The sequence below is a fragment of the Phaseolus vulgaris genome, chromosome 3, assembly GCF_000499845.2.
Source record: "Phaseolus vulgaris cultivar G19833 chromosome 3, P. vulgaris v2.0, whole genome shotgun sequence".
NCBI lineage: Eukaryota > Viridiplantae > Streptophyta > Magnoliopsida > Fabales > Fabaceae > Phaseolus > Phaseolus vulgaris.
The window spans coordinates 36,384,499-36,405,249 of record NC_023757.2 but is presented as its reverse complement, the minus strand read 5'-3'; the positions used below and the strand labels follow the sequence as shown (position 1 = coordinate 36,405,249).

At 28.6% G+C, this 20,751-nt stretch overlaps 2 protein-coding genes across 3 annotated transcripts; both read left to right on the top strand.

Moving 5' to 3' along the window:
• Nucleotides 1-201: 201 nt before the first annotated feature.
• Nucleotides 202-1,436, top strand: LOC137807382 (uncharacterized). Its single transcript, XM_068608005.1, has one exon. It carries the CDS (start codon nucleotides 333-335, stop codon nucleotides 1,209-1,211), a length of 879 nt encoding a protein of 292 aa, XP_068464106.1. The 5' UTR covers nucleotides 202-332; the 3' UTR covers nucleotides 1,212-1,436.
• A 4,961-nt stretch (nucleotides 1,437-6,397) lies between these two features.
• On the top strand, nucleotides 6,398-9,420 carry LOC137807381 (uncharacterized). 2 transcript variants are annotated; one of them, XM_068608002.1, is made up of 6 exons: nucleotides 6,398-6,553; nucleotides 7,075-7,125; nucleotides 7,235-7,307; nucleotides 8,345-8,446; nucleotides 8,645-8,746; nucleotides 9,194-9,420. In XM_068608002.1, exons 1-6 carry the CDS (start codon nucleotides 6,477-6,479, stop codon nucleotides 9,236-9,238), a joined length of 450 nt encoding a protein of 149 aa, XP_068464103.1. In that variant the 5' UTR covers nucleotides 6,398-6,476; the 3' UTR covers nucleotides 9,239-9,420. The 2 variants fall into 2 exon arrangements, with proteins under 2 accessions (XP_068464103.1, XP_068464104.1); XM_068608003.1 differs by lacking the exon at nucleotides 7,075-7,125 and having other exon boundaries at nucleotides 6,412-6,553.
• Nucleotides 9,421-20,751: the final 11,331 nt, after the last annotated feature.

Sequence of the window (20,751 nt, the reverse complement as noted above, 5' to 3'; positions counted from 1 at the left end):
AAAAAATACAATAACCTAAAAAAAATATACAGAAACGGCATAGGATTAAAGTATAGTAATTTTTTGGTGGTGATCCAAATAATAAAAAACATTCATTTAATAATCCAATAAATAATATCTTAATTAAAATAATTTATTTTTAATTAAAATATTATTATAATAGATTGTTAAGTAGATGTGTTCTACTTTTTTTTCATGCAATTTAGTAAGATTTAGGAGGATATTGATGACGTAACTTTGAAGCAGAGATTGGGGAGGGCAGAGAAAAAATTGGAAGGGTTCGATTTGATGATGAAACAGCAGCAGTAGAGTAGAGTGACAGTGAGAGAAAAATGGAATCGGGTGGCGTGTGGTGGTGCGTTTCGGCAGTGAAGATGGTAGTGGAGTCCATAAAGATTATAGGCTGCAACAAACTGGTGTTCGCATCAATTCTGCTTCTCACCACCCTCCCTCTCTCCACGCTCCTAATCTCCCAATCCATCTCCACCCACTCCCTCACCTCGCAAATTCACCATCTCGGGGCCCTCGCACGCTACGCCCCCACACGCTTTGAGGCCCGACACGTCTGGCTCCAGTCCCGCCACGACGCCCTTTCCCTCCTCCGCATCAAGGCCCTTTTCTCCCTCCCCTCTTACCTCCTCTCCCTCGCCGCTGCCCTCTCCGCCGTCCACTCCACCCGCCTCGCCCTCCACGCCAACCCTACCTCGTCCCTCCTCGCCGCGGCCCTCCGCCTCTTCGCTACCACCATCTTCGTCTACGCCATCCTCTTCGCCTTCTCCCCCCTCCCGCGCTTCCTCGCTGCCCTCGCCTCCTCTTCCTCCGCCAGGCTCCTCCTCCTCGCCGCCGGGTCCGCCCTCGAGGTCTACCTCATGGCGGTCACGAGCGTCGCCCTTGTCGTCTCCGTCGCAGAAGAGAAATTCGGGTGGGATGCCATTCGGGTCGGATCCGCTCTGATGGAGGGGAGCCGGGCATGCGGTTGGGCCCTGTCGGGTCTGTTCGTACTGGGGTCGAGTCTGATCGGGTCGAAGGTGGAGCGGTTGATGGAGGCTGAGGATTGGATCAGGGTTGAGGATAAAGCCAATGTGATAGTTTGGTACGGTTTGTTAGTGCTGTGGAGTTACGTGATTATGACGGTCTTTTACTGCGATTGTAGAAAACGCCATCCAATTAGTTTACCTCAACCAGAGGAACTGCAACTATCTGTAACCTAATGTGAAGTAATCTAATCCAACCTCATTTTTTTTTCATGTACAATTCTGTACTACAGAGTAATATACAATTAATGTGAAGATTATGAATAGGGCTTTATGATGTGTAACCATTGTATTGTTATGTGATTTTCTTTACTTCTCCACTCTTGGAGGTTAAAAGACTATATGATTTGTTTGTATATGTAAAATATTACTTGATAAATATACTTAAACATGATGTTATGATGTTGTGACTATTTTTAAATAGTTTTGATTTATGATAAATTAGGGATTTTGATTTTAGTTATATAAATATGTTATTATATAATTCTTTAAAAGAGAAGACCTTATATATATGAATTGACTTTTAACAAGGCAAGTAGTATATATATATGAAGATGATTTATTTTTATAATTGTTTAGGTGTACACAAAAGAGAGTATACTCTCATCCTCACTCCTCCGTTCCCACATCAAATTTCATATATTAAATAAAACAACATTAATTTCTAATCTCACTCTCCACTCCATTTCAAACAACTCTATTCTTTGGTAGAATTGTACCTTACTGGATTTGGTTGGTCATATACCAATTGGTCCGACTTGCAAGATGGCCTGAAGCTAAGATCACCATGATTTTTGAGACTATTATTATAAACCCCTCATAATTATGTTAGTGTAATAATATTAATTTAGATAAATATATTATGAGATTCAATTTTATTAATGCACAATTAACGTGATTTTAATGCACAATATTCCGATCTATTTGAATGCGCTGATTAACTTGTTCAATATCCCTTATTATATTGCATTATTACATCTAATTATATTACAAAATACTCTGATTTTATATACGTGATATTCAGATTTTATAAACAGATACTATAATATGCCACATTAAAGCCGGGAGAAACCACGGTCAAAGTTCCAAGCCCATGAGAACTTATAAATAGATGACCACAAGGGTAGGGGACTCAAATTTTAGCACTATATTCATTATATACATGGAATTTTATGCTCTTACTGATTTGAGCGTCGAAGTGTTATCGCAAGAGCCCCTCGTTCTTTAAAGGCTGGTTCACTAAAGCTTGAATGGAGACCACCAGGAGCTCATTCCGATTCTGACCTACCTCGAGCTGGCGAAAACAAAAATCATCATTCTTTGTGTATCTACCATCAAGTGAATCCTAACCTTAGTTTGAATATCATCATACTCTCTTATTCCAAAACCACCAATGAAGAAAAGAGAAAGCTTGAAAAAGAGAAACTCAAACCATATGAGAAAAAAAGTTTGATTAATTAATTCGTCATTTTTACATATTATTTTTTGTTTTTTAATTTCAATTCATCCAAAATTATTTTTGTATGTAAGTTAAATTTCTATCATATGAAAGTTGAACAAAAGAAAGAAATAGGCGCTACATCGCATGTGTTTTCACTAGTTTTATATATATAACACATTATATTGACTTGACTGATTTGATGGGCAAAGTATTGCGAACAAGGAAAGTTTTTTTTATCTCATTTTAGATTTCGACAAATCCAGAAATTACAATTGCAATGTTTCTGACTTTTAGTTTGAAAAGTGTTGGAAATCTCTCCTTATTCTAATGAGACTATAACCAATAAATCTTGATAACCAATCCATTGAATATTTTCAGTGATGGTCACTCCAAAAGTCTTGGAATTGTAACTCTCTCTTGAGAATGTGATGAACATTAATTATCCACTATCTCTCTGGGATATGTCTTCCTCTCATTCTCTATATAAAGAGAACTTGTGAGAAAGAGAAAAACAAGCAAGTGATAAGAGCACCATAGACAGTAAAAAAAAGAGTTGATATCCACCATACATGAGATTAGAAATCTTAGTGAAAGGTTAGAGAAACATTGTATTTCATCATTCTTGGGTGAGATTGAGTGTTATCCTCATAGAGTGAGAAAAACAAATATTTAGGTCCTGTGGATTTTTATTTCTCAATAAGAGAAGGTTTTCTCAAGTTAAAAATTATCGATCTTATTATTTTATTTTGCTCTATTTTCTATTGTCCGCTTATTGATTTGATTCCGCAAATGTCCATTTTATATCTACACCAAAGAGAGAGAATTAGTTCTAATTTGAAATTCATTTATTCTATTTCTTTATTCATACTTTTATCTCTTTTAAGTAATTTTGAAAATTAATAAGTACATGGTGGTGGAAGGAATGAATAGTAAGGAGCAATCATCCACATGTCAAGGTACCATTTGAGAGTGACAATGTAGATAAAGTTTTTTAAAGGGTGGATAAATTGTTTTTATTTGTTGATAAGGTATTAGGTGGAAATATATCATGTTGTTTGACAGAGTTTACTTTTTTTTTAAAACATTGAGTATGTTGATTTATATAAAATGTATTTTTTGTGTTATTATTTATTAAATTTGTTATAATATATCAAAATTATATGTTGCTTTAATTTTTAAAAATATTTAGTATACTTACCTAAATAATCAAACATAAAAGATAACTTTATGTATTATTTAAAGGTCTTTTATAAAATAAGTTATTAATAAAAGTTAAATTAGATCTTAAAACAAATTGATATTAAATAAACATGTTAGACTTGACTTGTTAAAACATCGCCTAAACCAGTTTAAAAAAATTATTGTTGTCTTATCTTGAATAACAACATTTTTAGTTTCAAATAAATCAGTCAAATCTTAACATAAAATCGTAGCAAATCATACTTAAATTTTGAATTTTAAACACAATATGGCTATTTAAAGAGTGCATTGAGTTCTAATTATTTGCAAATGCATGGCCTCGAACCAAACGTAACTAGTCAACTTGAACTATATTTTGTTTCCAATCTAATAATCTACGTATAGCAGAGTCGAGCTGGACTAAACTTGCCCAAATGTGATCTTTAAGAATTTTATATTATCATGTTTAACTTGTAATTTAAGAATTGCTGTATAAAGAAAACTTATAATTTAAGATATATACTACTATCTTAAAATTACTTCCTAAAAGACACTTATCAAGTTATCACGAATTATAAAATCTTTCTATTTTGCTTCCTTAACTGTATTAATTTTCTTAATTAACAGTGCCAATTATGTCAAGTAAATGAAAAATTGGTTAGTTTCAATTGACTGCAAATAATTAGTTAATAAGTTGATGTTTGAAGGTATTTCCTGATTAGAAAATATCTTTCAATTAAAATGTATTTATTTAAAAAATTATATTGTAAAATTCGGAAGGTGTAAATAGAAAAAAAAAATCATTGTGAAATTTGAAATATATATATTTTTTTAAAAATGATATTTTTGCTGACTTATGGGAGTCTAAAAGAAATAAACGTTGTTTAAATGATTCTAATATTATAGGTTTAATTTTATTAAATATATATGAGTATATTTTGAATGTTTTATTAATGCTTGTTATTAAATATTTAGTGAAATTGATGTTTTAAAATGGAATGTATTAAATTGAGTTTAGTCTTTATTAAGTATTGGTTTCATTAATGAAAAAATATATAAATTTCACTAATCTCCAAATCACTTAGATGAAAATTTTACTTTTAAAATGTTGATGAAGGTTTTGAATGAAAACATTGTCCATAAACTATTCGGTGAGTGGATAAGTTCAAGACTTAAATATTAGTTTTTGATGGACATGTCCTATGAAAGTTTGAATTTAAATTTAAATTTTTAAATACATGAGTCAAATTTAAATTTTTAAAATTTTTAGGAGAATCTTGAATGGAGTTAGGAATATCATTGATAGATTGATTGATATTACTCTGTAATATTATGCGGTAACAAAGTTGATAGGAAGTTTATAAATATTATAAATTATATTAACTTCAAAATAATATTTGCTAAAAATATGTATTAGTAAGTGAACATATACCAATATAAATAATGATTTTTTCAGTGGATAATAATAAAATATCTTTTTATTGTGATGTTTTGAAATATTGGGAATATATATATATATATAATATATATATATATATATATATTATATTTTGTTGTTTTTTAAGATTAATTTATTTATTATTATATAAGTATTCACTTCTTTTATATGTTAAATATGCAAACATGTCACAATGTTTTGTTTGAATTACAATAGTAGTGAAAAAAGAAAGAAATAGAATAAAAGATAAAGTTGTTTGAATTGAGAAAAAAAGAGACTGAAAATTGAGTTGAAAGTTTGTAGTAAATATATTTAATGTAATAGAATATTTTTTTAAAATATTTTAAAATGATTTTGTAAAAATAAATTGATATAATTTTTAAAAAATATATAAATGAGAATTAAAAGAAATTTCAGAATGAAACATTGTTATTAAATCTTAATAAATTAAAAAATTACATTTCAAAATAATAGTATATTAAAATAAATTTATTTATAAAATATGAAAATTCAAATTAATTAGTATTATTTATTATTATAATATTTTTATTTTAATTATTTATTTGTTACAATATATATTAATAAATATGAAAATATTTAACTGTATTTATTTTATTTATTATTTCAGTGTTTTTTTAATTTTTATTTTTTTATAATATAGTAAAGTTTATTAATAATTATTAAAATAATATATTATTTTATTTTATTTATTAAACTAATTAATTATTTTACTATAACATAAAACCTTATACAAATTAATATTAATAGTATAATTATTAAAATAATAGTGATAGAATACGTACACTTAAAAAATAATAAAATATTTATACACATAATTCATTATGATTTTAATATTATTGATTATGTATTACAATAATTAATTATGTTGAAATACATAATTAATTATAATTTTAATATAATAAATTATGTAAAAATCATATGTATATAAATTTGTAAATCTATTTTCAGTTATGTAGAAAGTTAAGGATAAAATTTTATCTTATTTTTTATTTATATTTTTCAATATGTTGTTTTTCGTTTTTTCATATTTTTATATTTTGTATGAAAAGATCGAAATACAATCTAAGTTGTAAGGAGTATAGGATCGAAATACAATCTAAGTTGTATATGAAAAGATCGAAATACAAGTAATTTTTTAATTGTTTTTTAATTTTAATCTTATTACAAGAATTAGAATGGTTTATCTTATTTTTCATTTCAAGAGTTTCCTCACATATATTTGAGAGAGAAAAAAGTGAAAAAAAGATTGAAAATGAATATATATGTTTTTATTTTATGAAATGTGTATATTAATTATTAAGTTGGCGAAATGCGAATAAAAGGTGGATAAAAAGAATGTGTAGCTAGGGGGTACAGGAGGGCAATGGCCACCATTCTACCGTCATCCAACCCTCACTTTCTCTCTTTTAACGCTCCCCACCGCTCTCCCACTTTTCTCAGGTAAGTTCGTTTCTTTTCCTCATTTTCTTTCCCGCAGCTTCCATGTTTACTCTCGCTGTAATCAAATTCGTTCACTGCACCTTCAATTGCAGTAGTTTATGCATTGACTTTATGTTTCTCGAACAACGATCTTACTTGCTTCTCGTTTATGCCTATTAGGTTATGAAAAAATTGTTTAATCGGATGGAAAGTATTAGGAATTAAGACTTTCCAAGTGTTTACTTTAGCAACAGTTGATTTATGAACAAAACTTATATTATACTCCATAGATGCTTTTGGTTTTGTACTCTATTCGGAATTGTATTTTCATCGTATTACATATCCATAATTTTATTTATCTATGATTTATTTGCACAAGTTTCATAACAAGAATCCACTTGTAAATGAAACTAACTATTTTATTGAGGTTCAAAGAAAATGAGGAGAATTCGCACTGATTGAAACTGAAAGTTGATTTAGAGATTTCATTAAGTTTATGCGTAACATAGCATTGATGTGATATGGTTAAAAAAATTATGCAGAGGAAGAGAGAATTTATCATCATGTAGGCTGAGATTGACCTATTCTAACAGGTAATTATTGGATTTTTACCATCTTGAAAGGGAATCTGGACAACAAACATATGCAGTAGGAACCTTGTTTTGCTATTGCTGTTTAACCACATTATACTCCTTGTTTTAGGTGGGGCCAGATTAAAGAGCAAGATGTAAGCATATTTTCCAATAGAACCGGAGGTCAAGCGGTTCGAGTCCTGGTAAATTCTAATTATGCATCAATTGAAGATTCCTTGTTCATTGTTGGTTGAAAATGACTTGTAAAACTGTTTATATGGGATGCTTCTTTTTTAATTTTGGATTTATGTAATATTGGTTGGAACTTTCAAGTTATAGGTATGGTCTTCCCAAATTGTTATTCATTTGTGTTGCTTTTTGTGCATTTCTTGTGTATACTGTTTTCAATGAATCCATCTTTTAGTCTAGACATGTACTGACGTAAAAATACAATTGCGGAAGTAGAAAATTGAAAATTCAACAGGCATGACGAGGAATGTAACAGGTAGAAAGTCATATCACTTTGAGGAATGACACATTTATGAAATCTGCGGGAGTTATAGGTATGACAAGTCTAATAGTGAAGGAAAACCTACATTTCATATACAAAATAATGCATGATGACTTCTTAGTAAACGAGATGACTTCCTTAGTATACCTGTTTTATGGCACATGTAGTCAGTCATGTTGAAGAATAGATAACAAAACATTATTCTTATATTGAAGACATTGCTATATCTTAATATGATGTATTTACTTCAGTTGACAATATCTGATGTTCTTTTTTATATACCTGTGTTTCAATGTTGTTTAATAGAAAAAATCATTACCAGTTACATGTGTATAATCGAATTCTTGCTTCATTGCTTTCTTTTGGCTCTCTGTGAGAAAATAAGGGATGGAATCTTCTCGTGACATGATACTCTTGAGCTTTATCCTGAACTCTTCATTGTGGAAATTACTTCATTATCTAAACTAGTGATTATAAATTGGGGATTTATGATTTTCAGTACACTTTTTTGGTTCTTTTATCCTTTTAATGCAATAAACTAACTATTATTAGTTAGATCCACTTCTTGCTAAACCCATGCTTCTTTTGAATATTTAGCTTAGGTTAATAAGTCATGTTTCCAGTTAGATTTTTTTTTCTACTTTTGTATCCCTTCTATATTTGACATTTCACTTTGTATCGATTTAATAAGGTATGCAAGTCATATAATATATAATGATAATTATACAGGTAGCTTCAGGAAAGGGTGATGCGGTCATGGTTGATCCTGTCGAAGCCAAGCGATTGGCTGCCAAACAAATGGAAAGAATTAAAGCAAAAGAGAAACTCAAGGTGAAAGCAGTCCAGTGATTGAACTCAAATCACATATTCGGGGTTATTGTCATTTAGTTTAGAAGCATATAAAAAGTTTGAAAGTCATTTTCCTTCCTCATAATTGTCTGTTTGGACAGAAGGAAACTGAGTATGCTCTAATGAAACTCTGTTTCTCAATTCACTAAAAATTTGGCCAACTTAATGTTGTGATTGTAGAGAAGACGCCAAATTGAGGCAATTAATGGAGCATGGGCAATGATCGGTCTCACGGCTGGCCTAGTTATTGAAGGTCAAACTGGAAAAAGCATTCTGACTCAGGTGAAATTTGGAAATGTTTCTTTTAACATGTGCTTGTATCATGTGCAAGAAAATACTTCAAATAAACACATGCACATACGTGTCACATACACCTAAGGGGCTTTTTTCTAAAGTGAGTTTGTCTCTAATATCAGCTAGTAGGGGTGTATATGTATTCTACCTAATTCAGTTTAAGTGCATTTTTAACCTACTAAATTCAAAGACAAAATTGGATCAAATTTCTTATATCTCCGCCATAAAGCTCTAATCAAACAAATAACATTTAGAAGGTTTTTCCAACAAAAATAGTCTCCATCAAAAATATGTTTTAGATTTTTAAAAGATGCCCACATGTCAAATGTGTCTTGATCGAAGTTTTATCCTTTTCAGATGGATTTTATTAAATTCATTTGACTCAACAATTACTTTTCTGTTTTGATGTTTAAACTTCTTTTCTCCTCTTTTCAGCTGCAAGACTACTTAGGTGCAATTGTTGGTTTTTTTGTGCGGTAGACTTCCAAGAGGTCCATGGGTACATACATAAGAAGAACTCCAGAATTCTTTCTCACATTCTTTGTCTTTTAACTTTATATCTTTAAACTTAAAAGTATGCCAACGGTGTTTTTCTTCAAATTTTCGTTGTTACCTGGTAAGTGTATGTAATATGTGATTATACAAAAGAATTAAACTGCTAACCAACTTGTGTACTGATTGTTTTTCCCTGGTCTTCTAGCATTTATTGTTAAATACTTCGTACATTTTCTTTTTGTTACTTAGGATACCAATTAAGTTTTAGACAGCTGCAAGTTTCAGTGGTACAACAGACACAGTTCTCTTGTATGATCTCAAATTTAATTAAAAGACAACAAAGTCAGGTGCATCCAGTTTTAGTTACGTCAGTTTGATGATCCCATAACTACCTAAACTCTGCTAGTGGTTTTGAGTTTATATAAGAGAGACTAATCCAGATATTAGGATCAATCCCCTATTCTGTCTGCTGCACAAAAAGGCTATGCAGTGGTGCGTGAGATGTTTCTAATTCTCAACTTTGAAAAGAGGTATAGGATATCAGACACACACGCACACATAGATTTTCTATGACTTGAGAGTTATGGATCCTGGTAGAACCATACTCTGCTACTGCAGCACTACTGAATTTTTATACTATACTCATTAATAAGATGAACGAGAACATGCTATTTTTGAGCAAGCGGGAACGAGGGTTTTTCAATGAATAAAGCATTTCATTTTATTAAATTGCCAGTTACATATCGTTCCAGAACCATACTGTACTGATTTTTTAATTCGTATACTATACTGCTTTGAGAGAGGCTTTTGAACATAACTGCTTTTATTCTCAATCACTGTTCAGTTATAATTATCCGAGAATAAGTTAAAGCTTTATATTTCATAAGTTGTAAGAATGTGTTCAAACCAATCATTTCATTCTAACAAGCTCAAGTTGACATCAGTCAAAGGATTAAAAATTCAAAGCTGTCTTCAAAAGAAATTTCTGAAAAGCACAATTTTGTAGGGGCTGCAATTAAAAGTTGTAGTTAAAATTAATTGTCCAAAACTATTCAATGTAGTGAGGTAATTCGAGATATCTTTTGTTTCGTGGCCCAATGGACCTAAAGCTATCTAAATTTCAACTTTTCAAAGACACAGAAGCCCATTCGATCTTGTTTTGGTACTTGAATGACAGTTTTAATCATCGTTGGAGAAAAGTAGTTCTAAATAATAGGAAAGACCAAAAGGTATCTGGTAAAATTTATTCATAAATGATTATAAAATTCGTAACAAGTTTGTTGAAAAAACTTTTACACCAAACAATGTTGCTTTTTAGAGAAGAAGAAATCACGAAAAATTCAAGATTTTGTTCCTTCCGGTTTGATTTGTTTCAAACTTTCAGGTTTCCTCCACTAAGATCAATTATTCAGTTTTTAAATTTTAAACAGAGTTGGGTCCCTTTCAGACAAAAATGCGCGTCTTGGATAAGAATGTAATGTCATCATAATAATCTGAACACCCTATACGCATTAACTTTTGTTCTCACAACCGGAAATAACGAGGAAACTGTCCATCAATGCCATAGAAACTTGCTAGTTTTGCTCTACCAAAGTTAGTCAAAGTAAGCAATGCATCTTTTTTTGAGTTCTGACATGGCACTATTCCGTTACTCCTTCTATTTTGGCTAATTAAAAAAATCAAATACCCAGGTTAGTTGTAAAACACGGATTATTTATTAATATTTGGTAAATTTCATAAATCTTTAGAACGAAATTAGCAATCACCGTATATTTAAAGGGTCACAAATAATATAATATCATTATAGGTACCATGCGAGACATTAAACTTGGTGACAATTTTTTATTTAAATTAAGTGATCCATGTACTCGTCAAAGGAACTAAACGAATAAAGAATTAAAAAAAAGTAAAACATAGTACCAGATTGATAGAAAAAGCTAGTCACACTGGAAACCACATCCCTTGGCTGGAGCTTTCTTGATGATAAAATATCGTGCAATCAAAATTTGGCGCACTGAAATATTTAGTAATTTTATAGTATCATGAAACAGTTGATACTTACTGCAAAAATTCCCTCTTTTGTGGAAGGAAGGGGCAATAAATGTATGATACATTAGGATACTGATTGAGATGCAGTTTGTAAAATGATTGAGATGTGTTCTTTTTGTTGGGCACGAAAGACGGTAGAAAGAAAGATGAATTAGAATATTAGGTTGTAGAATATTAGTTATCCACTTATCCATGCGCCCTATTTGAAATAAAAAGCGAAGCAGATCATGTTGCACTTCATCACGCTGCTTATTTTAATCCTTTGTTCAACTTAACGATAACTACAAATGATGAAGGTTGTCAATTTGTGTCTCGTGCTTTTGAAATTGCTTAGTCTAGATAAGGCCTTTGTTTGTGTTAGCGTGGAAATAAGATATCAAAGTCTTTGTCCTTCGCCTTATCTCCCAAACTCCAACCACATCACAATTTTCTTTTGTTTTTCAAAGACCAAAAACCTTTGCATTCTAGCCTGTCCAAGGGGAACACCAAGGCCTAAAAGACAAAGAACCGTAATATAGATTAGTTATTAGTAATAATATTCTTTGGTACAGAACCATAAGAAAATAGAAAACGAGGTTAAGGGAAGGGCTTATGCTTTGAATATTCCACTCTTGCTAATATTCAAAACTTTTGTTTCAATTATCTATGCATTGCATTCATTAAAGTCCGATATTTGTTAGTACTAGATCGTGAACTTTTGTGCTCATGGTGGAAAGAGAGCTTCCTTTCGATTTTTTTATTTCGCTGGCTTTCTTATTTAAAACCAGTTTGTTAGGTGAGGTTATATAAACTAATCTCATTTTCAAAAGTAGGTTTGTTAGCTACTATTATTATTCATTGTGTTATTAACTTTTTCTATTCTAATTGAAATCCCTGGAAGATAATTTTCAAAAGTGATTCATAACATGTTAACTTTGCACCCATACATAGATGGCATGTTAATAATAAGTTAGATTCCCATTTATGTATAATAATCATTCCAATTGTTGTTCTACTCCCAACAGGTTTTTTTAAGTTCTGCTTACAATAGTTATATATGGGATAAAAAAAACTTAATTTTAAAAACTAAGAAGTTACAAAAACAAAAACAAAAACAAATGAAAATAATTAAATTGAAAAGAAATATATTGAAACTAAAAGTATGATAAAAAAAACTTAATTGATAATAATATGGTAGGGAAGATTTATTCCGTTGTATCTCTCATATGTAAATATCATTCGAAATACAAATATGTATTGTAAATTTGCTATTTTTAATGTTAATTAAGTCCAAAAATTTGATTTGGTCTTTTAAAAATAAATTTTTCTTTTTACTTTAATTTAAAATGTCATTTTTTAACTTCAAGTTAGACTCTTTTCCATCTTAAATTGTTAGAAATACATGTTAAAGTTAACTTTTATACTTGTACATTTGGAACCTCCCAGTGGCTTAAGAGGTTTTTTGGTCAATTGGTGGATGCAATTTGGAACTTGTTGAGAATTAAGTGTAAAATGAATAATGTGGAACTTTAAAAAACTTGAAATAATAATGTTTTACAGCAAAATTGATGCTCTACATGTTATACTTGTATAAAATGTTGGTGCATTTAGTACACATGAAACAATACTATTTTTTTTTATTATCAAATAAGAGTGAATTATGGGTAATGATTATCAAATATCAAATATTTGACATAGACGTGACTTATACAAAGTGGGAATCCATTGGGATATCTCAAAAAAAAAAAAGGTTATATTACTAGTAAGGGGGAAATTCATTTGTAAATTTTTTAGTTATTACAACATTATTTTGAAAATCTTTCTTTCAACACTTTACGAGAGAGTATAATTTCTTGTAAATTAAATAAACAAGAAGATAAAAGATAAACATAGAGAGTTTGCATAAAAAAAATTTATATTGATTTGAATATGCTTGAATCTATATCTAATGACAATCATTCACTCTTAGAATAATTGTTTTCACTATTTAGAAATGTTCAGATTACAGCCACAATATACTTATGAAACATAATCACAATTTCAATTTCTTAATATTACAAACCCTTTGCAAACACATCAATAAAAGGTGAAATACAAATCAACAAAAGAAACTATAAAGATATCACATGTTTGTGATGGATATTGAGGATTAAGTCAGCTAAGACCAAACAAAATATTGAAGGCATAATCCTCTTAAATATTTTTCAATAATTTATCTTTAAATGATGTTCTTTGAACTTTTCTCGACAATGTTTATCAATATCTCAAAGTGTATGAGTTTTGTAGAAATATTTCTTATTAAAAAACAATCTCAAAAATTCAAAAAAAAATTATAAAGACATTTCAATTTTAACATAATTTTATGTTAAGTGATAATAGATTATCTTGTTTTTAGTTGTTTCTGAAAACACAAATAGAAACAATCTAATCAATTAATGTTTCATTTAATCGATTGTGCGCATAAGCATGAAAAGTATTATGTAAATTATGTTAAGTTAAGTGATAAACAATTAAATGTGCATTAAAAAACTTTTAGAAAAAAAACCTATCAACATCCAATTGATTATATATAAAAACATGTTTTTTTGAAATATATTGTATTGTTCAGTAATTGATTAATACTAAAATAATCAATTATAACCCTGATGATAATTGATTCTTACAATATATATATATATATATATATATATATATATATATAATCAATTCAAATGTTCAAATAATGGATGATGATTTTAATTGTTTTTGGTTTTAATGATGATATTATCTTAACCATCATCTTAAAATTACAATTATTTACAAAATTATCATTACACTTTTTTCAACTACTATTTTATGTTACCTATACGTTGCATAATTTTAAACCATCATCTAAAAATTACAATTATTTACAAAATTATCATTACACTTTTTTCAACTACTATTTTTTGTTACCTATAGATTGCAAAATTTGTACTACTGAAGAAAAAAAGTCTTAAGAATAATTTGAAAAAAAAATATTATATACATAAAATAAAATAATCACCTTTATTTTGTTATAGATAAAAAAAATTGTAAAAAATAAGCTGAAGAAAATCCCAACTTAAATTAGATGGTCCACCTAATAATATTTAAAAACTTACAAATTAGCTTCATAGGTAACTAGTCTAACGTATATAATCAGATATTATCATCAAATGGCAATGTGATAAACTTAACATTAATTATTATTTCTCACATTAGCAGTCACCAACAACCTATGTTTGGTTGGATTATTAATTTAATGAATCAGTCAAGCTGGCTACCATACAAGATCCTTTCATTCAGTTTACACTTTCAATACCATTAATTAATATTTTGCAACTCAATTAGCTGTGACCCAAACACTTTTTTTAATTAAAATATTATATTTTCTGCATGAAATTTTAACATATTAATGGTTTCATATATTTTGTCGAAGAATGATGTATTTTTTATGGCTTCGTTGTTCAAATGTTGGAATCATCATATTAAAAAAAGACAAGAGCCTAAAATAAATTTAAAGTAAGACTTGAAAGATAACCTTTAGATTTGTTTTCAATCCCCTATTGAATATGCTGATGTTGCACCGTGAAAATAAATTGTATATTAATATTTTAGTGCGAACAATATACATGACATTTATTTATTTCAAATAAAACTTTGAAATAAATATTAGTTTTGAATATATTAATTAAAACTTGTAATGAATAAATATTTTTAAACATATAAATTATATTTTAGATTATGATAACTAATTTATGTTTTATATAAATTTATTTTTAACTATTTATGTTTTTTAGAATTGAGATGAAAATAGCAGGATAAAAAATATAAGAGGTGAACAAATTCTTAAAATTATTCTTATGCAATAATAATTTTTAAAAACATTTTTATTGAATAATAGTTTCTAAAACTACGCTTTCTCTTTAGAGAGTTATTCTAATATAAAAAATAATATGGTTGTTATATTGTTCTTTAAAGATTTTTTTTTAACATTCCTATATTTTTCCACATCTAATAATCAAAATATGTAATATATTTATAACTCTTTCATACAATGATTTAAAAAAAAATATTCCTTTTCATAGGAATTTTATTATATACACCAAGGTTTAAAATAAAATAAATATTTGCATCCTTCAGATTCTCACTAAGGAGTTCTACAATCTGCTCCCGTGTAAATACACGATTATCACATATTAAAGAAAACAACCACAAAACAAATAAAAGAATAAGCTAGATATTTTTAAAAACTTCTAATATAAATAAAATTTTAAATATTCACATAAAACCATCAATTCTCATGTTTTTCCACGTAACCATTAAACATATAATTAAGTTCTTTTAGTCACATTTATAAGTAAAATTTAAAATTTTCACTTAAAAGAATAAGCAATAATACACTAGGCTTTCAAAAGCCAAAATAAAAAAATTTAAGTTTTTATTTTTTTAACAGAGAGACAAACTTGAGCAAGAATGAGTCTCTCTCAAGAGAAAATTCTCTCGCTTGAGCACCATATTTTTCCACTCTATTCTTGCTTGAGCAAAAATTAGCTCACCTGAGCGAAATATGCAAAGAAATCTTCATAATTATGCCTAATTTCATCATTCATAGCCAAATAAAAACAATTTCAATAACTCATTTCACTTCAAAAGTAACTTACATTATATCAACTATATAAATCAAACAAATTTTCAGATTCAATCAAAAGCATCTACCATAAATCATCCATATCAAAATCAACATATTCACATTTTATCTCAAACAATATTCTGCATTACTCATAAACAATCACTAGGACCCTGGGCTAACATTGATTAACCTTGAAGCTAAAAGAGTCACATAAAGCCTATGCAGAGACAAACCTAACAAATTCAGAATTTGACTCAGAGAAAAGAAAAAAAATGAGCTTACTCTATTAAAGATTATGATCGGGTATTCTAGTAGTATTCACTGTCAAGAGTATGATGGCGGACTTCGATCGTCAAACTGATGAGCGAGGAGATCAAAATCTTAGAGAGAAGGTAGAGGAAAGGAAAAATGAGTTTTTAGATAGATGATGGTTCTTTAGAAATGAAACTTAAATAACTGAATTTCTATTTATATGCTCTTTTAAATTTAATAATAAAATATTCAGATGCTATTTTAATTGTATCACTTCTACTCTAAGACTATTTTTCTCGGTCCTTACAATTTTATTAGTTGGAATGTATGGTTTTTATAAAATAAGTTAAATAGATAACTTAATTTTGTAACATTCTTATTTTTTCACCTATGAATACTATAATATACATGCAATATCTAATTAAATATTTACATATCCAAATCTCATGAAGTATTTGAAAATATATTTCTCTTATTAAGAATTTTAATAATTATATTACTTAAAAAAATTATCCAACAAAACACAATTTCATCCATCAACACATGGTGGAGCTCTATCACCTGTGAAATAATATGTTCTCATGTAAATACACAATCATCACAGCTAAATCAAACAAAAACAACACAAACAAAAGGATAAACTAATTATTTTTAAAACTTCTAATATAAATAGAACTTTAATTAACACTCATAAATTCATCAATGTTCAGAGATATCCATAAAGAAATCAGGTGTCTATAAATTTCATAGTCGATACTTCTCATGTCAGATTTTTGTTGACCCACATACCGAACACTTGACTTTACTTTCGGAAGACTCACGCACCTTGTAACATCCTATATTTTCCCACTTCTAATATTATAATATGCATGAATCATCAACATAATTATTTACATATATACATATATCATCTCCATAGTAGTTCAAAATACATCTCTCTTCATAGGAAAAATAATATTTGCAAACATCAACAAAGTAATAAAAATAATATATATATATATATATATTCCATCTTCTCATTAGGGAGCTCTCTCACCTACAGTCTCATTTGCTCTATGTAAAATACACAATTATCACAAATAAAGAAAACAAAACACAATAAACAACCGGGTAAACTAGCTATAAAAAAATTGCTATATAATTTCAATTTCAATTTCAATTAACAAAAATAAAGTCATCAATAACATACGAATATTTATACTATTTGACCGATTAGATTGAATCTAAATCTATATAGATATAGATATTTGAATTGCTTCATTCGCGAGGAGCCATATGAGATGAAAATCTCATGTACGATCCTGTAATAAAGATGGAATTGAACAAAAAAAACCCATCAATTTTGTAAAAAAACATAGATGAAGAATGAGGAGAATATCTTCTCGAGGGAATTATATTTACTTCGGAAGATATGCTCTTCAGGCACTTGAGCCAGCTTGGATAACATCTAGTCAAATAGAAGCAAGACGGCGAGCAATGTCAAGAAATGTTCGTCGAGAAGCCATCAAGTGTCTATCTTAATTCATCATTCATATGCATATAAATAATCTCAATATCATATAATCTAGTATGAAAAGGTTCATATGACATGAAAGGCCAAATTGTATTTCAAACCGCAAACAAAATCATATGAACCTCCTTCGACTCTCAACACCTGATAATCTTCATCTATATGATTCCAATATATTAGGAGAGTCTTAATATCTCCTTCTAGACGAATCCCTAGTCAATGCACATCCTAAACAATCTTAACACAGTATTTTCTTTCCTGAAAATACTATATCTTAATTAAGATTCATATTCCACATCTCACAATATCCAAAATCACACAATTAAAGCATACCAAAGCTTACAATTTCAAAACACACACAAATTCATCCATGAATCACCTAAATATCTAATTAAAGGTTTTTTTCAATTAAATATACATAAAAAAATTCATAAGTTATAATTAAAAACTATAAAACAGAAATAAACCAACATTTTTAGGCTCGCTTGAGTCAAAATCATGTAGCTTAAGTGAGAATGAGCTCGCTTAAGCGAAAATCCCTTCACTTAAATGAAAATAAAACCAGAGCCCCCATAATTCACCCCATTTTCACAACAAGATCCCTTCTCGCTTAAGCGAAAATGGACCTGAAAGTACCAAGTTTTACCCAATTTTCGCTCAAGCGAGAATATTTTCGCTTAAGCGAGAATCTTCTCGCTTGAGGGAGATGTGCAAAAAGAAATTTGTAAAATATGATCTATTTCACATTTTCACAAAAAAAAATCCATTCAAATTGTTATGTTATCAAATATACCAAATCAAAGTAATAAATTCCCTGCTAGAGTTGGATAATTACTCTAATATAGTTACTTTATAAATCTAAAATACCATATATTCAATATCTTAAAATTAAAATTAAACAACCAATACTCATAAAAAATTACCCTTGAAGTGATTCATCAAACTATTAAAATACATTCATTTACTTATTCAAATAAAAAACAATATAATTTTACGACATCTGCCATATCTACAATTTCACATTCTAATCTCAGTCAAATTCTATTATACTTAAAAACAAGCAATCTTGCAAGAAAATTGGAACTGGTGACCACGTCACCCCCACATTCAGAGCTTCTAACCTAGGATTCTATTGAAAAGAATAAAACTAGCTTTCCTTACTTGAGTTTGAGTAGGTGTTCACTAAGAGTTCCAAACCTACCAAAAACTCAAGGGTAGTTTAACCTGCACCATAGAGTCTTGATAAAAAAAAATATAATTACATTACTAGGACTCTAAGCTGACAAAGAATAATCCTGAAGCTAAAAAAGTCACATGCAAGGGCCTATACTAAAGACAAACCTAACCAGATCAAAAATGACTTAAAGAAAAAAGGACTAAAAGTGAACTTACTCTGTCTGAAACTCTGATTGGGCAGTATTGTAGTATTCGTTGCTAGGAATCCAAATTGCACCACAGAGTCCTGATAAAAAATATAACTACATCACTAGGACTTTGAGCTAACAAAGACTAATCCTGAAGGTAAAAGAGTCACATGCAAGAGCCTATACTAAAGACAAATCTAACCAGATCAAAACTGACTCAAAGGAAAAAGGAACAAAAGTGAACTTACTCTGTCTAAAACTTTGATAAGAGCAGTATTGTAGTATTCGCTACCAGGAATCCAATGACAGACTTCGATCGTCATTTTGATGACATGAATGTTCAGAAAGTTAGAGAGAAGGCAAAGGAAGGAAATAAGAAAAGTTTAGAGAGATGATGATTCTTTGAAAATAAAACCTGAATAACTGATTTTTCTATTTATATACTCTTTTTATTTTAATATAATAAAATATTGAGGTGTCATTTAAAATACATCACTTATACTTTGAAGCTATTTTCTAGGTCCTTACACACCTCATTGTGAATCTACACAACTATGCACGTAATAATCTCAATATCTCGAATCACCTCTCACCACCTGAATAACTTCGTTTATGTGATTAATAGAGTCAAGATACCTCCTTTTAGACACATCATTAGTCAATGTACATTCTAACAATCTTAAGACGATTTTTTTTTTTTCCTGAAAATATTGTCTCTCTCTCCCTCTCTTCCTCTCTTCCTAAAAAAACACACACATATTATTTCTCTTTTCACTTAGAGATACTTACTTGAAACCCCTGAAAAATTGAAAAATAAAACATTTTCATTTTCCTATGTTTCTCAATGATATTAAAGAATCTACAACTCCAAAATTCTTTGACAATACATAATTCATCTTTTACAACAATAATTACATCAATACTAAAGCATACTTCCACCTTAAACATTCAAATGATAACAATTTATCAAGCTTTCATACTTCATATATTCAAACAATAATAAATTGTGTAGAAAAAAAAGTAGCTTTCCTTAGATTGAAAATAACTTTTATGTAATAATCCTTTTACAACTTTCCAATCTACTCTATAAAAGTAAGCCTAAGCCTAGTCTTATATTCTAGATGAGAAGAAAATAATCTCTACTTTTCTTAAAATATTGATCTAACAGAGAATCTATATTTAGAATATTGTTTTATGTTAAAGAGAAAATGTAAACTAGTTTTTAAAAATGAACTAAAATATTAACGTCTAATTTGTATTTATAAAATTTATTATTCACTTATTTTTTTTAAATATTTTGGATTTTATCATCTTTATAATTACCCATCCTCATCCAAAATTCTGAAAGAGGATAATTGTATAAATAAAATAAAAAATATTTCAAAAAATTTAACCAAATTTTCTTTAAAATAATATAAAAGTAGATATAATAAATCCATATGAAATAATTTGTAGCTCTCAGTTTTTTTTGGAACGAATTATAAAAAACATATTTAATATAAAATTAGAATATGTTTTTATAAAAGTTGATTAATTTTTTTTTATTTAAAGTATGTTAAAAGGTGATATGCCTTCTTTTTTTATATCCTTACAATTATATTTTTAACTACACATTCATAATTTATAATTTATTTGAAATTTTATCTATGAAAAAAATAACTTTAAATTTAACTCAACATTATAAAATTTGTGGTTTATAAGGTGAAGTTTG